This window comes from Anguilla anguilla, chromosome 9 (genome assembly GCF_013347855.1).
Source record: "Anguilla anguilla isolate fAngAng1 chromosome 9, fAngAng1.pri, whole genome shotgun sequence".
Taxonomy (NCBI): Eukaryota; Metazoa; Chordata; class Actinopteri; order Anguilliformes; family Anguillidae; genus Anguilla; species Anguilla anguilla.
In genome coordinates, this window is record NC_049209.1 from 8,549,143 (window position 1) to 8,569,744 (window position 20,602).

Consider the following 20,602-nt stretch of genomic DNA (forward strand, 5'->3'; position numbering starts at 1 on the left):
TCCGTCTGAAATCCGGCGGCGGCTCTGGAGATCGTGACGGGGCCTTGTTTTCTAACGTCTCGGGCCTTTTTGTTTTATTTGGTTTTTTTTTTTTTTTTTTTTTTTTTTTTTTTACAACCTCAGGTCTGATTTGTAATACATCGGTATGCATAAAAATAAATAATATGCAACAAAGGGGTTGTTTGGCAGTGAGAGGAAGGCTCACGCTGTCCAAAATCCACATATCTGATGATGAAATGGAACAGATGGAAAACATCACACACTTTTGGTTTGTCAGCATAAACACTTTGATATTTCCTTTTATGATGTGTAATCGGTTTTTCGAACTTGGTACATTTTCCTGTTGTGGACTTCTGAAGAACCCCTAAAATGAACGCTCAGATTGTGTCTTTGTAATTATGAGGATCATGGTTTTTATGGTGATGTTCACTGAAGTTAAGCAAAAGAAGAAAAAAAAAAGATTTTTGCTGTTCTGTTGGCTCTGAGGAATATATCCCAAAATTTCAGTCCTCCCGTTTAAAGGTGTTCTGATTCTGAGCTTGGAGTGAACCTGCTCTCGATATTTCCATTTAGTCCCTGTGAAATAATCTCAGTCAGGATCCTTCTTTATCTGTCTTGGACTGTCCTATCTGTGACAAACCTATTTTGTCCTTTTATTAGCTGGGCTATAAAATGGCAATTTTTATACTTTTCACTTAATTGACTTTCAGTTGATTCAATTGAAAAGATGAAAATTACCACATTCTAGCTCTGAATTTTGCCTTATTTTCGTGTAAAGTGTAAATGGCTAAAATTTTGTGTAAGCTTGTTTCAGTGCAGAGCAGTGCTGTATTTCACTGCAGCCTTTGAACATGACCTCAGAAAGTAAAAATAAGAATGAATGAATGGATTGTTATTGAATTTGATTTGTAATATTTTATTTTCCTGTGTAAGATACTTAATCAACCATAAGAAAAATCCTACAATTTTCCTTTTCAATTCCAACTTTTGCTAAAAAATAAATGTATAACTTTGAAAGTAAGCAGCCCACCTCTTAGTTAGTCTCTGAGGTAATAGCTTTGAGTTCTTTTCTTTTTGCGTAGCTCACATTGTAGAGATACTCAACATATATTCTCTGAGGGCGAAACATTCCAGTAAATAGCTTGTATTCCAGGTGGTGTTTAGCCGTAGCTACGTGAATGTGTGACTACAGATTTTAGTTGTTGGTGATATTGTAGCCATGGATACAGTGGAAGGATACACCCCCAGTACCCTGCCCCTTTATTATTTCTGAATTTCCCTGGCAACCCAATTATAGTGCTACCATGTTCAAATTATTATTTTGATCTATTTTGTACGGTAACCAAGGATGAACTGCCAAAAAATGGTGTCGTTTGATAATTAGACATTGGCCACAGAGGCCTTTTTCATTCTTCTATGCATAGCTAGTGCTAATAACAAAATGTATGTTTTACTATGTAATTGGTGCAATTGGAATCATATACACAAGGATGAAACAAGCTTTGTGATTTTTACTTTTTTTTTTGCCTCCTCTGTTCGATGTCAAATTAATGAGTACGATTCCAATAAAGATAAAAAAAAGGGAAGAAAGAAAATCACCTAGTTCTCCTCTTTCCTGCCATAGTACCCCCGAGCCCGGAGGTTTACATTGGCCAGGGAGCGCACAGCTGGTCTGGATTAAGCCCCCCTTTTGTTTGCAAAGGCCCTGCTTATGGTCTATATATTTCTCCGCATTTTTGAAGTGTTTGTAGGAGGGATTGCTTTTTTAACCGCATTTAAATAAATGTATTATTCTTGCGCGTAATAAGCTGTCCGTTTTTTCCGATGCGGACGACGTGCGTCTCTCCGGGGAGAGTGCTGTCGTGAGACGTTTCGAACGGCGGGCGCCGAGCGTCGGCCTCCACCTGAGATATGCTTTTTTGGGGGGTGGGGGGTTGGGGGGGGGGGGGAGGGGTTGGCGTGCGGGGGATGGGCGCTGAGGTGCGTTGTGGCCCCCCCCCCCTCTGTGCCCCGGGATCGAGCACCAAACCATTAGAAACAGATGGCGGCGGAGTCAGGAGCAGAACACGGGCTCATTTTCTGTGTGCTAATGACCGTGGAGCGGGGCTCACACACAGGTAGGGTAGCATCGCGTCACTCAGGTACCTGTGAGCAGCTGGATTGGGCAGACTGCTGACGTCAGCTGACATCAGGTCAGTTATTCACCAGATAAACAGAGCCCTCGTGCTGAGATACTTTGCAGCTGATACCAGCTTTGTCACCCTCACTCGACAATGGCTGGACTACACATAGCGTACGCACTCTCATGCGAACATGCCCATATCAGCAGAGACATGCACGTACCTACCTACACACACGCACACACACGCGCGCACATGCATGCACGCATTCCTGTGCACGCACAAAACCATTTTAATTGATGGCCTCGTTCCTCTCCGCCTCCACCGCGTTCATGAATTAATGGCGCGGTGTGTGAAATGTTACCTGAGAAAAATGGAGTACCAGGAACTGGGGGCACCCTCGCCGGTGAAGCCCGGCTCTTTGGCGTGAAGAGTTATGGCGTGTTGGAGGCCTTGCAGCTGGAGGGGCTGTGCAGTCCCGTCCCCCCCCCACCCCGCTGGTCACACCGAAGACTCCCCCGGCCTCTGCCGAATACCCTCGCCCCCGTCCCGCGGAGAGAGGACTGATTTATACCCTCCCGACCGATAAAGAGGATATTTACACGAGCTGGATCAGAGAAAATAAACCGGGGGAAGGGCTTGGGAGGCCATTAAGGCTGCGTCCACACCTTCGCCGGGGTCCTCCAGGTGTTTGGTGAAGCGGCTCGGCGTGTCCCAATGACCCTTTCACCCCTCCCTACCTCGCGGTGTTTATTAGCTCTGGCCCGCCGGCTGGGCTGGCTGTGTCTGTGCTGTGGAATGACGTGCGGGGGGGGGGGGGGGCTGGTGGCTGGTGTAACCACGGTCAAGTTCCTTCAGATGTGACTCAGAATGGCCGTATTTAGGCATGGAAAGTCTTCCCAGACCTGAGTAATGGAGTCCGGTCTTGCGATGGTGCCAGCAGGCAGTGTCAGCTCTAAGCAGAGGGACAGGATGGAGGCCACTTGCACTTTTCGCTTGGAGTCCGGTCCTGTAGTTACAGCACCAACTGTATCCGTGCGTGGACGCGGCTGACTTTATTAAGCCAAAGAAATACCTTTCCTTTCCCCTTGTAATGCGTTTAATTTGCCTTTAGTGCTTTTTAACCGGAGTGTAACGAGCCCCAGAGCAGAGGCGGGCGTCTGAGCGTGTCTGACCCGCGAGGTCGGCGCGCCGCCGCCGCCGAATTCCTCGTTCGTAAACACCGCGCATTTGGCGCTCGGGTAACGACCGCGGCGCGCGCGGAGCGGCCCGCCACGTCTCCGGCCGGGGCGCGGTTCGCGGGGTCGGACGCGCCCCCCCCTAACGCCGTTAGCGGGGACGCCGCGGACGCCGTTTTCCCCCGAGCGGCACTGCGGAGCGACGATGCGGTGCGTTTCCGATTGCGGCGCGTTCGGAGATCCGATCCAGATGTCCTCTCTGTGATCGAGACCAGAGAAGAGCCGTTAAAATGAAGCGCCGCCGTACGGCTCTTTTTATTGGACAGTGTATTAAAAGCATGCTTCCCAACCCCGCCCCCCCCCCCCCCACCTCAACTTTTCTAAGAATTGTTAAAAAAAAATATTGACAGGTTGACGCATCAGTAGGAGTGGTAGAGCTAAAGAATAGTGTAGGTTGAAATTGTATTTGAGACTGCTTTAAGAGCATGAGCAGGGGTGACAGGACAGTATCCTGGGGTGGGGTGGGGGGTGCGGGCCACAGGCACTGGGGGCTGAGAGTCTGACAGGACGCAGAGCAGAGGCACACAGAAATGTGCAGGGTCCTCTCTCGTGAGCTGAAGTCATTTCTTTTCCAGAGAATGGAGGGAAGGAGAGGTTGGGTCCTTTTATGTGGGCTGGGGGGGGTGGGGGGTGGTTTTTCGGTTTCCAAGGCCGATATACGCGCGGTCAGGTTTCCCCCCCCCCCCGTAAACTGAAAGTGTGTGGGAGGTTTCAGACGGTCCCCGGGGACAGAAGAGCCACTCGCCTGTGGTGAGGCCCCTGGCCTCGTTCCGCTGACGTCCAATGTGTGCGCTCTCTCTCGTTCGGGTATGCCTTGGAGACGCGCCATGCGTCTCCTGGGTCCATTACATTCATTAATACTGGGTTGCACGCATTGATACGTGATCCATTTATTCTGAAAGGTGCTTTTATCATAAACGCTGAGTAGCAAATGAAGTGACGCATTTTGATTAATTTGGATGTATAATTAGGTTGTTAATGATAGAATAAGTAGGTGTTCTGAAAGTGTAAAGATTTTGTGTGAATATGCTTGTATGTATAGTATACATGCGCATATGTATTTATGCATATTTGAATGCATACACATATATATATATATATATATATATATATATATATATATATATCTGTATAAAATACCCTTGAGTATGTTCTCATTTGCCTGAATCCTTATGTACAGGTTCTATATATTGCAAATAATGTTCTGGCAATGTATGTGCCTCTCTTCAGGCAAATAATAATTTGTCCTTGTTAACACGTACATTGAGACAGGGCTGGCCGGTTGGTGTTGTGTAGCTGTTTCTAATCTATTTTCAGGGTGCCAGTAAAAAGCTAAAGACAGCAAAGTAAGCAACAGCATATCATTCCACGGCACTTTTATTGTAACCTCAAAGATGGCACTACACATGAGAGTAGAACAGAAACAGTCATTAGAGGCCTGGTTGGTACACATGCTCAATGTAATCATTGTTTTTAGATATTGAAAAGCACAGCTTGGTTGATTTATATTGTACCTGGGTCAATTAACCTTACCAGCAGTTTGGCAGGTGTTTTCTAAAAGCAGAACTGTGATATATGCTCCCAAACTTCTTTTTTTAAATTACACAGTAAAGACTCCAAAGTTCTGGGGAATTTCCTCTTCCTGGGCTGGGTAACTGTGAGTAACCGCTACAATGAGTGGAACGTGTGAATATTGAATAAAACAAAATGTTTTTGGGGGCATTGCTGTATTAGACCATAATATATATATACTACGTGGGTTGGATCGTGTTGCATGTTTTTTTTTCCATTCACAGAATTGCCAGCCATTTTTTCAGATTTTCATAAACCAGGACTAATCCAGTCTTCACCCCCCCAGTGAGCCCCTCATAACGTACATTCCCCCTGCTTACAGGAAACCTTGGGCCATTGTCCAGATATCCATACAATTGTAAAATGTGAATTTACAGTTTTGGGTTTTTCATTATGCACTGTGTGTGCAAATGAGCCCCATATAAAAATGCCATTGGGAGTACCAAACACATTTTAAATCAGAGCCAGTTATTGGGGCTGACTGAATGCTTTCTCACGTACATCCGACCAAACACTCTCTTTGTTTTCTCACAGAATCGTAGTACTGTGTGTGGCTCCTTCTAACCAGAGGAAGGTGCATCTGGTACTTGGTGAACGATATTTCAGTTAGATCTGCCTGAGTTCAGCTGAGTGTCAGTTAGTTATGAAAGGTAATCTAGTGGACTGTCCTTGCGTTTCATGCGATACATGTATTCAGTTGGCAGACAGTTTTGTCCAAAGCAGATTGAAAGGCTATTACGGTAAACAACAAGTACAAAATAAGGGTAATTACAAGTAGGAGAACAGAGTAGACCATAACACAGTGTAGTTAGGGTATCCCTACATCTATAAAATGTCGCTGTGTATATTTGTGTGTGTATATATATATATATATATATATAACTGTGGCTGTGAATTGCTCTGCTTAGGGGCACCTGCTAAATGAATGTAACATAATGCAAAGCTGGCTAGGCTCAGCCTCTACACAAGCAAATTAAATGTGATCTTTAATTCATGAGTAATTGACACAATTGCGCTCGGTACTAATTGTGTGTTCCTTTGTGGTCCAATGAAAACATGCAAGCACCCCTGTGTGTTGGGCCTTCCTTCACAGCGTCCCAAGGTCATTAAAAGGCCCGCCTTTTCACTGGTCGTAATTCTGCCACGGCCTGAAGTTCCTACACTAGCCAGACCCGTATTGCTTCAAGGGGACACGGCAGCTTTTACCGAGGAGAAAAATCAAGCGTCCTCTCTTTAAAACAAGGGGTCTCGGACACAATGGACGCTCCCTCCGCTATCAGCTGTAATGCACATGCTCACGAGGGGCGTAAAAACAACGCCGTATTGTGATAACTACACGCTCTGGCGTTCTAGACTTGGCGTTATCTTGGACAAGCACGGCGCTTTCCTACAGAAAAGAACAATCGCACTACTGACTAATGGCGGCCTTACATCAGCGGGGTCAAGGCCTAGACCCCCACATCAAAATGTTTACGATCTCCGAGCTGTACCTTTTTTTTTACTGGTGCCTTTGAGGAACTTCACCATAAATCACTGACTAGATGAATTGCATGATGTGCGAATATCCTGCTCTGTAAAAAAAAAAAAAAAAAGATCCCTCTTCTTTTGAAGTTTTACGATGTACAGAAAGCTTTACATTTTCTTTCATATTAATTGCAGATTTGTCGTTCCCCAGCGATGATGTTGCACATGATGTTTAATACTTGTTCGTTTGTATCCAACATCCTGTGTGGGTGGTGGGGGGGGGGAGACCAGCAGAATGCATGCGAAAAAAACTAAAGACGCTATATTTCATATGTCGATTTGTCGTTTTATCCCATGTTCAAGTGGGATTTACCCCTAAAATTGTAATGAAAAAAATGCATAACAGTCAGTAAGTATCACATAACATTCGCTCTCTCCTCTCTCCTTTGTCTTCACTCAAATATCAGTGGCGATTGTATCTCATTGGATACATTACATGGGGTGGTGATCCTTTGATGCAAGTACGAGTAACAGATTTGGGGCGGGATGGGTGGATGGGGGGGTGGGGGGGGGGGGGGTAGTTAGCCCTAGCAGTTGAACTCTATTCATGCAGAAGAGGTAGCAGGAGAAGGCGCGTAAGAGCCCAGCGCTGTACGTGGAGCAGTAGGGCTAATTGCTGCCAGAGGAGCAGGGCTCTGGTGAGCGGGCGGGGGTTGGGGGTTGGGGGTTGGGGGGTTGGGGGGTTGGGGGTTGGGGGTGAGCTGCCGCTGAGCGCTCAGCCGGGCCTCAGCCCTGGCCGCGGAGTGACGGGGCCAAGCCCAAATCTGGGAGACTGAGCGTAATCCACTATATCCTGCTTGTGTAACATACGGTTTCAGCACGGCCGTCAAGATTAGACGAGCGATAAAAATCGCCGTTCGGAGAGCTTTCAGGCAGGCTGGAACGCCCCCTCCAGCCTGCAGTAATGCGGCCCCCTTCACTGGACTTCCCATAAGGCATTGCTGATGTTTGGTGATGCCGCGTCTCTTTGCTATGACTGCGGAGTGACTGGACAGAGGCCATTAATCTCGCGGCTGCGGTGCATTTCCGTGGAAACGGCGGGCGTGTGCGTGCGTGTGCCTGTAGCGTAGCCGCTACCTCCTGTCAAGCTGTGCTTGCATTGCACCTCTCGTGCGTCCTCTCTCATCTGTGGCTGAGTGTCGAAGGGGTAACACTTGTATTTTCACTCACACAAATGTTACCCCCTCCACCCCCCCTCCCCCAAGTCTCAGATTTTTTTTGAGCATTTTCGCTTCCCCGGTTCCTGATTTTTGTCAGCTGCGTGCGGGGGCAAGCCTTTCCTGGTTACACGGTCCCGAAATGCAACATGCCCTACCCCCCAAGAACTGTGTTTTCATAGAGCTGCCTTCCATAAAACTGTTAATCAGTTTGCCGTGATTTGGTCATCCCACAAGATGCTGCATTAACAAAAGAACTGGACGTATCGTGTTTGCACGCTGCCCAAATGAGATTCAGATGTGGATGAGGGCCCCCTTTACAACGCAGACTATATGGAGCACATCTGTAGCATTAGAGGACTTGCACTCTGTCGCTCGCTCGCAGTTTTGTGATAGCGGTGCTGACAGAGCACGTGCTTGCAGACAGTGACTTTTTTGAGGCGACCCCTAGTGGTCGACGTGTGGCACGGCGGGCGACTGCCTATCCCCCCCCACTGCCCTTCACTCCTGGCACCTCAAGGTCAGGGAGTCTGAGCGGGGCGGTGCTGTCTCCGGTCAGGACGGATTAGCAGACACAGAGGGCTGACCCCTGGGGAGGCGGGGCTTTTCACTGGAACTGGGAGGAAACGGACTGCCGGAAGGTCAGTGACACACCCCCTGTCTGTGAGGGCGACAGGCCTGCTTCATAATCTGGCTCCATACAGTGCGCAATGCAGTGTGTGTATATGTACACAAGCGTGTAAACGGACATACACACTCAAACACACACGTACACATACACACACACACACTCTCACATACACACACTCTCACACACACACACACACTCTCACACGTGCGCACACTCACACACACTCTCACACATGCACACATTCTCACACACTCTCTCTCACACACACACACACACTCACATACACACAGAGGCACACACACACTCACACAGATATACACACACTCTCACACAGATACACACACACACATGCACACACACACTCAAACACTCAGAGGCACACACACACACACACTCACACACTCACATACTCAAACACTCAGAGGCACACTGACAGACAGACAGGCTGAACGGTCGTACGTCATGTCGAACCGAAGGAACGGCGCGCTGCGTGGCGTGACCGTAGTGCGTTTCATGTGGTAGCCTGCTCTGAGGTTGTGGGGTCTGTAGAGCCGTGCAGGCCCGAGGCTGTTCATCCCGCTCACGTCCCCTCACAGCGAGCTGCAGGGAGGATAGACAAAGCCGCTAATAACAGGGCACAGACCGCAGTGGTGTTTTATGGGAAAAGGCCGTGTTCGCACAAGGTGCCATGACAATAATTATCGTCATTATCAACTGTCACTCGGGACGTGCGATCAGTACGCGGGAATTTCCAGGAGGGAATTTCTTCTGCCGTTGCAGAAGAGAACAAACAGTTCACTGGTTCAGAAGGTTCGTATTCAAAGTGTGTGCGTGCGTGCGTGCGTGCGTGCGTGTGTGCGTGCGTGTGTGCTTTCGTACGTACGTGTTTGTGTGCCAAGCACTTCAGAGCTTGAATCGCAGCTCCTGGTCCAAAGCTGAGATCTCACTATATTCTGCTGAGTACAACTGGTCCATTGATCAAGCTGGTAAGCCTTCACTCTTTTGAAGCTAGCCTTCAGTGACACGGTTTCTGAGACCGTCACATTGGATTCCACAGTAAACCTGTGTCTCAATCTGCATTAAAAATGTGTGTGGTGTCCCTAGTGACCTTGTATGTCTGTTCTGCTACCTTTCAGGTTTCCCTTATACGCAAGAGGGGAGCGTTATCAGTTTGAGTACGGCGTCTACCTTCTCAACAAGAATATTGCCCAGGTAAGTTGTTTGTATTACATTCACCGGGGTTAGCCAACACCAGATTGTATTATATAACTTTTATTATTTAACTTAATTATATACAAATTATATAAATTACATTTTTATTTGTTGTTTTAAAAAAAAAAATATTCTCACAGGCCTTGTGACTAAAATGTTTGTTGTAATTGTCCATGGGTTTTATTTTATTTTATTTTTTTTTTGAAGTAGCAACCTGTAGCACTTGCGGACCTCCGCTTGACGTGCAGGAGCTAAACCGTATTCCCGCGTTCCAGAAATACGTGCGGGCACTAGCCACAGCGTAGCCGTAGCGAACAGTCGAGCCTCGCGCGTGTCAAAGCTGTGCGCGCCGACTGTGGTCTCTCCGAGTCCGCGCTTCTTTCACAAGTGCTCCTCTGGGGGGGGGCGAGAAGCAGCCCCCAAACCGGGCTGACGAGAGTGTGGCTAATGCGTTGACCTTCCAGACTCCCCCCCCCCCCCCCCCCCCCCCCCCTTTAAAATCGTTTAGCGGCAAATGTAACAATTTGCATTCCGTTCCTTTTGCTTTTAACGCCTGAGTGGCACGAATGAAGAATCGCCGTCTCTCCGGCGAATTAGGAGGCAATTAGCCGGGAACAGGTGGCTGGGTTTCAGATGACTTGAGTGGGAGGTTTGATGGCATGCGCTGCTGCAGCGGGCGAGCTGCAGTTCCATCCTGACGTCCTCCGTCGACTGCAGCACCAGCTCATAAAATATAACAGGCCCAATTAAGCAAAAGCATTGAATGAGGATCTCGAAGGATACCGGACCCGCTGGCGAAAAAGGAATTATGTGATTATTGCGAAGTTCTGAGTAGAATTAAATGAAAAATGACATTTTTTCATAAAGGGTACGGGAGAATTGCACGGATCTTTCCCATAACTGTCTATGTGTGAATTGCCATTATGATCTTTGGTTTTCAGAGATGGATTCTACTTTTCGGTGCGTTTGGAAGCCATCTGCGTTCACTCTTGCAGTCTGCTCTGTGCCCTCTCTCTTTGGCAGACCCCTCTGCCGGGGCCTTTGTGCATTTATCTTACAACATCGAATGTTGACAAATGAAGTCATCGTAAAATTCATTTACCAATCATGTATACGGACGGAGGTTAAAATTGAATAAACATGAACTGGTCTACGTAGAATGGCTCGGTGGCAGTCCATTCCAGTGGTCTGTTCGGTTTCTGTTGAATGCTCGTGTGGGCACTTTGTTGTGGCCTGTGGAGGGGAAGGACAGTCATGCAGGAAGTGCTGAGTGGTGGGGTTCAGAGGCCTCAGCCGTGGGACTGTGTGATGTCAGCTAACTCAGGGACACCTCTGGGAGTACGGAAAGCACCGCAGGACCGAGGCCTTGACCAGTGGTCTTGCCGCTAGTCCCTTTTCCGTTGTCTGTCTCGGCTCGCATTACGGTCACGTGAAGAGACACTTGATCCGAAGGGCCACCCAGGAGCAGGGACACGGGCTCCCGTCCGAGGATCACGGAGCGCGTGCAGAGAGGATCGCAGCGCCACCATTTTCTCAGAAGATCATTACGATTCGCAGACGCTCCCTTAGCAGCTCACATCTGCGAAGTTTCAAACTGCCAGAGCTCTTTTTGTAATGTGAATGTTCTCTCTTTTTTATCCTTAGCGATCTTTCCCCCTTTGATATTGTCTCCCTCTTCGCGAATGTTGGCGTTTAGGTCCTGACACCTTTTCTGTCGTTTTTTTTTTTTTCCTTCGCTCTTCTTCATTTTTACCGCCACTGCTGCAGTCGGGCCTGTGAGAGCCGAGGGAGAAGCTCTCCTCGGAGAAGCTCTCCTCAGACCAGCGGACACCGCTCACGGCCCCGCCCCGCTAATTCAAAGACCTGCAAATAGCCCTTCGCTCAAAAAATAAATATTAGCACTGCTCCCTTTGCTGATGTCATAAGCGCGGGCCGTCAGTCGCTCCTTTGTGTTCCGTTGCGTGTGTGTGTGTGCTGTGCGGCGTTCTGAGCAGAACTTCGCCTCTCGGTTTGTGCCCACCTGCTCATAGCCAGGCGGGCGATAGAGACGGTGCTTCCCAGTCCACGTTTCACACGGTTTATTCCTAACAGAATGATGTTACTCCTGTTTGGCTTACAGTTTCTCTCTGTCTGGAAGGGGAGGGATGGGAAATAACTCGATGCGTAGCAGTCTGAGCCAGTGCAGGTCTTAACAGAAGGAAGCGTACGGAAGGAACACTGTGGGAACTGCTTGCTGGTGAAACGGTAACCCGATGAGAGTAAAACATGTACTGGCTTAAACTGCTTTCCATCACGAGCGCCATTTTCATCTGCGAGAAGGAATGCGCAAATACATGCTGTTATTTGTCAGGTCAAGTCCAGCACCAATTCCGATGTGGGGAGAAGGCATTTTGCCGTCTGTTTGCTATCTGAGCGATTATAGTGTTGAGGTTTTATTTACAGTATGGTGGGGACAGTAATGTCATATCCCCAAATACCACCTCCTCTCACATGTTCTCTCAGCCCCTTGACCCCTACGTGCCCTTTGTACTGTAAATGCCCTTACTAATGTAGTATGCCTATTCACCACAAAGCAAGCAGGGTGGCATGTGTCCAGGAGAAATGTGTCTTGTGTTTAGATGAGAATAGATTGAGAGCTAACTGCGCTCAGCTCCTCAAGCTGTGTTGTGCTCCTAAGGTATGATTTGTAAACTGGATCACTGTCACAAATTTAAATTGGAGGGCAGACGCAATAATAGCTACTAATTATGGTAAAACGCTCTTCTGAAAGCGGTAAGCACACTGTGGATGATTTGGAGCAGGTAGAGTGGAGGCAAAAGGACCCTCCTCACACGCGGAGGTGTGGGTCAGCTCAAACCCTCTCTGCCTGGGTGGTGCTGTAGCCAGCTGGACACGGCACTAGCACCCTTAGCTGGGTTTGGCACTCTGCAAGCCGTGTTGGGGGAATTTTTGACTTTTTGTGCATTCAATCGTGATCGTTTCCGTGCCACACGTTTTCCAGTTCGGGAACTGAACGCATGAAGTAACCTTTATAATCGCGCTCATACACGATTTCCTTTTTCAAAGTTATAATTGAGTTCCGTAAACCTGGCATTTCAACCACTTTCTCTCCGAGCAACGTTTTCGTTTCCTTCGGTGAGACTGGTTCTTGTTACTTCTAAGGAGTTTATTAGGAAATGGCAGCTTTATTGACCCTAAATATTAGAAAATTGAGCTCAGTTTTCTACTTGATATAATTTACCAATAGGCAGTTTTCAGAGGGCTGGTAGTTATTATTTTGTTTTGAAGGTTGTAATGTGCTCCTGAATTAGCCTGCTATGCGTTGGTGTGTCTGGCGATTGAAACAAACCAGAGATCTGGTTTCACGGCGGTTTCTGTCTTGGATGTGAAAGATTAAGCATATAACTTTTATTAAATTGGCCCTCGTGCTCCGTTTGAAACTGATACGGGGCAGCTGGCAGAAGGGGCTGCACCGGACGGCTCCTCTTTGAAGTCGCTCCGTTGTATTACGTTGTTTTTATTTATGCCACATGCCCGGGGGTAACTGGACACGGTATTAAGTCAGGTGTCAGCAGCTCCTATCTTGGGTTTTTTTTGGTTTTTTTTTTTTGTCTCATTTGGATAACGAGAAAACATTATTTACGAAAAAAAAAAAAGGAAAAGAGTTTGTGTGTTTTGACCTCGATGTCCCCGAAAGGCATTCTTGCCATCTTTTATGAATTATTCACCGCAGGTGGAGGCGCACGAGCCGTCCCGCATCCTGTTCTGGTCCATTCGGCTCCAGAATCACGTTTAATTCACCGACTCCCACGTGCAGGATGGCACCCCGGAGCATTCGGGCCCGAGGCGGCGGTGTTCCCGAGCCGGCCGGCTCCGTATCTGCTGCCCTGCTTCCTTTGAGTCCGGTCGCCGCGGCGTTTTCTGGTTTCCGCTTTGTGGCTGTGGCGGCTCGGGCTTGGCTAGCGTTAGCGTTAGCGGGCACGGTGCCGTGGGTCTGGTGGGATCTTCCGCTCTGTCACTGATTGGCTGGGCAGTCCCCCCTGCGCCGTGCCCGCGATGAGCGTGTGAACCTCCCGCTGGGAACCTGGAACAGCGCAGGCTGCTAATTAAGCTGCCGAACCTGTGTTTACACAGGCAGATTACACAGGTTAGTGAGTCCGGCTCACAAGACCCAGCGCTCTGGACCCAGGCCATACAGTTTTTTTTTTAAATGTTTTTTTTTTTTTTTTTTTTTTGCTTTTTTGTTCTCTTTATTTTCCATAAAGGCAGTTGTGAAATAGGGCATATGGAGATGATTATGTAGAAACAGACTGTACATGGAAATCGGGGGGGGGGGGGGAGGCGGGGTGAAAATTAGCGCTTGCCGCTAAAGCGGAGATTGGTTTCAGTGGGGAGGGGGCAGGAAATGAAGACGTGAAAATTCAAATTGGGGAGGGGGTGGGTGGGGGGGGCTGTGTTGGGTTGCAGATATCGTGCACTACGTCCATGCGTGCCAGTAGTCAACGACACTTCAGACCCCGTCGTGCGTTTCTGCGCTGGTGGTCTCAGCCGTGACTCCCCAGTGCGCGCTCGCTGCTGGGCCTCTAAACCGTACCGTAATAAAAGCGCTACGACGCTTGGGGGACTCGCAGCGTACGTAGCGTAGCGCTAGCTGCGAGCAGCGGCGGAGTGGACTGCACAGGGGAACTCATTCAGGGGAAAAATACCTTACTCATGAGAGCTCTGAGTGCCGTTGTCGGCCATTTTGGGGTGAGGTTTCTGTGGGATGCTGACCCCTGGGAAGGTGATGAGAGAAGACAACATTTCCGCTTCGCCCGCCAGAACCGCTGACCAGATATTTGTTAAATTGTACGTTCGGTTGGAGGGAACACAAGCAGCCTTGCCAACATGGCCAAAGTCACAGCGCGGGTGTTGGTTCGCAGGGTGGAGCTCCACAAGGTAAACTCGAGGTTTTGAGGGAGGAAACGAGAAAAGGCACCGTGAAGCTTTTATTCGGATCTTCCGTTGCTGAAGGCATCGAGTTTCCTACAATCCGAGCGGTCCTCACCCGTGGAAACTTCCAGATGAACTCTGGCAGGGAACATGCGAGATATTCTTGGTCCCAGATGGGCTCTTGGTCATTATCTCACATGATTGCAGTTAGAGAGAAACCATATGAAGCAGACAATAGTGTACGAGGGGATGGTGTGCAGTTGTCTGCATCTTACTTTCTTTGGAAGGCAGTCTTAAATATTATGCGCATTAGGTAAATTCTAGAATGTTCTTCTCCTAATGAAAACTAATACGTTTGTTCATAAAGCTGAAAATCTCCAGCTATTGTCTTGTTTCCATTTCTTGGAATTTATTTAATAAGGGCTTCATTAGGGGCAAAATGGTGCCTTGTGACTGAGATATAAAAAAATTATTACCAGTATTATAGTGCCATATTTTTTTTACAGATTAACATAGCATTTCCAAATGTGAAGTTAGCATTCCCTAAGATTTTACTGTGTATTTATCCAAGAAAAAGGTTCATCCAGAGCATCTGAAATGGATGTTCAAGAGTTCATGCAGAATGTCCACAGTTGGTCATCCACTTTTGATTTACAGCATTACCCTAGCGCTATCCATCTAGAAGTTTATACAGACCATTTTTAGCACTGCTTTCAGAAATCTTTGTCTGCGCATTCCTCTGAATTAACTTTTTTCTGTTAAAAAGCTTAGCAGTGCTGAATGAGTTGCTTGTGATTGGCATCACTGGATACTTCTGGGCACATCAAAAGTCACCATAGTTTAAGGATCCCATTTAGAAACATTTAAATATAACTCGTAGCGATCTTGGATGTGCTGGATTTCAAAATGCACGCCATTCATTATTCAAATCTATATTGAAGACCGTGCATTCTGTGGGAGCGAGAGAGAGAGGGAGGGAGAGCACCAGGTCACTGTACGTCCTGTTTACTTTGTTGTCTCTAATGAAAGTCAGACGGGTAAATAAAGGTGCAAAAGACAGCCGCCCCAATGTGATTTTCAGTGAAATGCCCCGACAGCCAAGAATATTTAGAAGCATCTATTCCAGTTCCTAGCCCTCCCGTTCTGTGGAGGCTTGTGGTTCATGACTCAGCATTCCCAAAACCAGGCCGTTGCGTCTGCACGGTTCCCCACACAGCCAGGCTCTTATTCCTCTCGCCCGACCGTAAAAGCCTCGTCTTCACAAGCAGCTTCTGTGTCCCGGACGCAGTGACGGAGCGCAGTGTTTGTTTGTCTGCCCCCGTCAAGATGGACGAGGACCTGGAATTGATCTGTCTTTAAACTTACCCCTCTGTTGCCCCCCCCCCCCCTTTTTCTTTCTTTATTACACCAACATACGTTGAAATTTTAAAGGTTTTGATATGGTTACAGTACATAATAAAGTAAAATGTATGTACTGTTCACTTCTTTCGAAGAATGAACAAAAAACGTTTGCAGGGCCAACTGTTGGAGAACAGGCGCTGGTTTTAGCTTTACTTCACTGGGACTTAGTTGCAGGCTGAAAGTTGTTGCCCCGTGTGGTCAAATGTGGAAATACAGCTTGCTAAATCTCTGTTTAATCTGGGTTTAATGTCTCTCTAGCACTTAAAATGTGGTTTATGTTGTAGAACCATTAAGCAATAGCTTAAAGATCTCCACCCATTCCAAGCTGAAAAATCTCTTTTTACCATACTTTGTCAAATCTGAAGCAAAAACTGATTTTGGCAGGCTCTAAGTGCTTGAATAAACCTGGGTAAATACCTTCTGTTTTATCGGTTGTTAGCCGGCTTGAAATAATAGGTCCAGGGACACATAGTTGCTGTGAGTCTGCCTTATTTTGAAGGATTTATGAATTGGAAGGTTTTTCTCTGAACTTACATAATCATGTCTGACATCATATCCTACATAATGATGTGTAACATCATATCCTTCGGTGTTGTAAATAGCAGTGTCTCCATGCTCTTCCCTCTTTGAGTTTGCCTTCCGAACCCCAGACTGATGTATTTCCAGAAACATCTGTGTGCGAGTCTTTTGGAAAGCATGTGAAGGCTTTGTAACCCTAACAGGCAGACAGCAATGGCGTTTTTTGATTTGTAGAGTCAAGATGTAACGTATGTGTGTATGGGGATAACATTGTATTTTATTTCTCTTTCCTTAAGCTGTGGATACTTAAATATGTTGTGTCTTGTGTTTGTGTTAGACGGTCTGAAGTGTCCTTTAGGATTGTGATGAATTGGCTGAGTAAGACGCCGCTTTGTGTCACAGAAAAAAATGTGGGTGTGATTATTCCCCATTGTTTCACGCATGACACCCAGCAGTAAACTGTCAGGGCTATAAGACGCGCTTAGTCTCCTTTTCCCATTGCGATATAATGCTTTCCAATGAGGATTTATGTCATCTTCGCAGATGTATTTTTCTTAAAATGTGCTGCGATTAATAACTTTTCATTGCGCTGTTAGCTCTTGGCCCACAAGAGAACAGTTGCTTTTTTCCCCCAGCCCTCCTCTGAATCGGCCAAGTTTAAGATGTAGGCGCAGGGAGGGCCTGATTCTTAGCCCAGCTTCCAAAGGCATGCCGGTCACACATACGGCAGTCTGCTCCCTGCGTGGGGGCCGTGTTCTGATTGGCCGAGCTGTAGGCCCGGTCTGGAGCCAGGCGACCGCCCTGCTGAGCTACGGCACAGCACGCCCGTGTTCCTGAGGTGACCTTGCTGTTGAGGTTTGCCTGAGCGCACGCAAAGTTGTTGCGTTGCTGTTCTGTAGAGCTGTGTTTTTGTTCTGCCTATGATCTAGACATCCCGCTTGGCGATGGAGCACCAGCCGTATACCCAGGCTGAGGGGTTTGAACCAATTTTCGCGCCTACGAGTCGCCTGTCAGAATTTCTGTCAGGTGTGTCAGGCTGTCCTCCTGCCAAAGAACGTTATGACAGAGAACGCACAGAGTGCCAGTGCTACCTGGAGGGCTAGGTTTCCCCCTAGGTTAAAATGCATGACTCTGCAGGGTGTATATGCTTGTTACAGCACACAGAGTGCATGGTGACCAGACCCACTGCTTGAGCACAGGGTCTCTGCTCATCCTGATGTACAGTATGGAGTGAAGCTCAGGTTCCTTTGGCGTGGATGGAGGCTGCACATCTGCCCACTGCACATCTGTCTGCGCACGCCTCTGCCGGAGGGACACGGCGGCCTGAGGCTTGAGGCCTCCAGCCTGCGCAGACGAGAGCAGCGGCGCAGTCAGCCCGGGCTGGAGCCCTGGCTAGCGCCCAGGCTAGCGTCCTGGCTAGCGCAGTCGTTTATTAGCATATCTGGGGCTGCAGCTATGTGTCACTGGCCTGTGATTTCCATCTCAATGTTTTCTTACCCGAATGTGGCCGTCAGCACACCGCGATTATGCCTCTTCTGTATTTTATTGGAATTCCTCTGGACAGCCACCTATTGCTTTATGAAACACTTAAAGTCTAATTGAATTTCCATGGTTTGAGGTCAGTAGCGGAGGTTCGCCTATCACCGCAGAAGTGCCGAACGAACCCCATTTTTACAAAACGTATATGGAAGGAAGGCGTAATCCTACGTGTGGCTTCCCGTGTGCGTGTGTGTGTGTGTGTATGAGTGTGTTTATGAGCCAGAGCCGCAGTGGGAAAGGAGCTAGGAGCTGTGCATGTGTGTGTGCATGTATGTGTGTGTGCATGTGCGTGTGTGTGCGTGTGTGTGTGTGCATGTGCGTGTGTGCGTGTATGAGTGTGTTTATGAGCCAGAGCCGCAGTGGGAAAGGAGCTAGGAGCTGTGCATGTGTGTGTGCATGTATGTGTGTGTGCATGTGCGTGTATGATTGTGTTTACGAGCCAGAGCAGCGGTGGGAAAGGCGCTATAGTGGGTGGGTATAGCCAGAGAGGATGCTGGGAGCTAGGGGTCTCTGGTGGTTTACTGTACAGAAAACACAGGTTTTTCCAGTATGTGTCCAGCTATGTGTTCATTGTTCCTGTGTGGATGTGTGTGTGCGTGCGTGCGTGTGCGCGCACATGTGTGAGAGTGTGTGTTTGCGTGCATGTGTGTGTGTGTGTGTGCGCGTGCGTGCGTGAGTGTGTGGTGTGTATGTGCGTCTCTGTGTGTGCGGGGGGAGTTAAGGTGTGTAGCACTGCAGTGTTCTTTGCCAAGGTCTGTATTTCACTCGACTGTTGTTGAGCAATGACAGTGTGGGAAAGTCACCAGGGAAGAATGAAGACTGAGAGTCTATTTTTCTTTTGTGTAATATTGTATTATGCTTTTATGCTTTATTTTTTTTATATGTATGTGCTTTGGCAGTATCAGTGCATGTTTGTCATACCAAAAAGTAAATTGAAATAGTCTGCGAACAGAGAAAGAGAAAACGTTCTCCTTTTTAGAGCGGCGACTCCGCTGCGCTGCTCAGGTTTTCTCTTTTATTTATACCTGCAGATTAAACAAAACCGGAATGAGATGGCGTGGGGGAATGTTTGCCGAGCGCAGTGTTTCAGGCGTGACAAAACAAACTTCGAGACAAACGAGGTTTCCGCGTTCGTTCGTTCGGTGGAAACTGATTGCGGTGTCGTTTACGCGCCGACAGCAGCAGCGACGTCTGTTTTCTCAGGCCTTCGTGGTCGCAGTTATCGCACGCATTTCTGCAAATCGGGGGCACAAGAGAGGCTGATTATTTTCGGGTCCTGTCCCGCAGGCGAACGTATTCGAATGTAAAAGCAGCGAATCCGCGCGTCGGGAAAGTTCGGGGCTGTGCTAGCGCGCAGTCGCCTAGCTAGCTAGCGGCCCTCGTTGGCGTTTACATCTGTTTGAAATTTGTTAGCCTGGACGTCAGAAGTGTCCGGTCCGCTCTGCGTTCCCCCCGCTGTAGCGTTCTCAAAGCCCATTGTGCTAAATCTCCTTTCACCATTGATAACTTCCTTTCTTTTTCTTCCAGCCTCATGAAAGAGTTTTGTAATATTTGAATTACGACGAAGGCAGAAAGCGATATGACTATAACCCTGCACACAAAGTGGAAGAGATTAGAAGGCGTTGCGCACTTTGCCGCAGATTATACGGTTCCTGTTTGTCTAGGGCAGGGTTTGATTTGCCTCCCGTATCAAGGCTGATATCTGTAAAATTGACTCTGAAAACCGCAGCATTTCTTAGAGGGCTTGTGTTTCCTCTGTATGGGGAAAAAAAAAGAAAGAGAGCTGCACTCAACCCTTTACAGAAAGGGTAGAATTTGGGCTGGCCGAGCACAGAACCTGCATTTCTTTTCTGAGGTATGGTATGTAACACGGAAAGGGCAAGGACCGCACGTTTTTTATATGCATATTTTACACCAAGTTTATAAAACGGGTGTTCTCACTAATTCATGCAAAAGTTGTTTGTGGCTCCTAGTGCACTGCTACAGTGCATCCAAACAGATTCCTCTGTGGATGTAATCAGACATTAAGCATTAAGCTATATAACTCCTACCCATCTGGAGCAAATTTGTAAATGTCAGCTATCTTGGTGCATGTCACACATTGACACTGCTTTCTGTGAGAAAAAGAGTGAATCTTTGCCATCTTTATTTTCATCCCAACAGATGATCACCGTATATCACACATCTCCCTGCCGGTGAAGCCCAAAGCTCATTAAGAAGGCCCAATGACCTACTTGTCAAAAACCATTATTCAGTTGTGGATGGCAAAGGGTTGTTAATTGTGTTAAAATAACCACCGTTTTGCTGTGACATTCTCAAACTGTTGGGCTCCTTATTACTGAAGAGGCCTGTGATGGGGGTGTGTTACCCCTGTGTCGTTTTAGCATGTGAGCCCATGTCACGATTTTACAGTTACTCATGGCTAATGAAGCCAGTGGTTAAATAAACACCTCCTGGCTTTTAAGACTTGGATTGTTTAATTTTGATTAAAGTAAGAAACCCTGCTTCCCACTAATTCCTCTAAGCCGCCTCCGTTCTGGTCTCCATGGGAACGCCCACTTTTGGCCAGACGCACCCGAGCCCAAATTTTGAGTTGTCTGGATAGATTGGCTCTCATGTCGCCCCTTGACAGAATCCGCGCTGTGCAGATTTTCTTTTTTTTCCAGTTCTTGTATTCAATGTAATTGTGCCCCTCTGTTTGTTTGGCACAGTTGCCAGTCTAAATCTGATATGCACAAAAATACTATTGCAATGAAG

The 20,602-nt window shown here is 47.7% G+C and overlaps 1 protein-coding gene across 2 annotated transcripts in view; it reads left to right on the top strand.

Annotated features, from left to right (window-relative positions):
- Positions 1–20,602, top strand: part of uvrag (UV radiation resistance associated gene) — an 83,909-nt gene that overhangs the window by 41,439 nt on the left and 21,868 nt on the right. For both annotated transcript variants that reach the window (XM_035434032.1, XM_035434033.1), the window contains exon 13: positions 9,379–9,454. In XM_035434032.1, the coding sequence (XP_035289923.1) occupies positions 9,379–9,454 (76 nt within the window). The remainder of the gene's footprint in view (positions 1–9,378; positions 9,455–20,602) is intronic.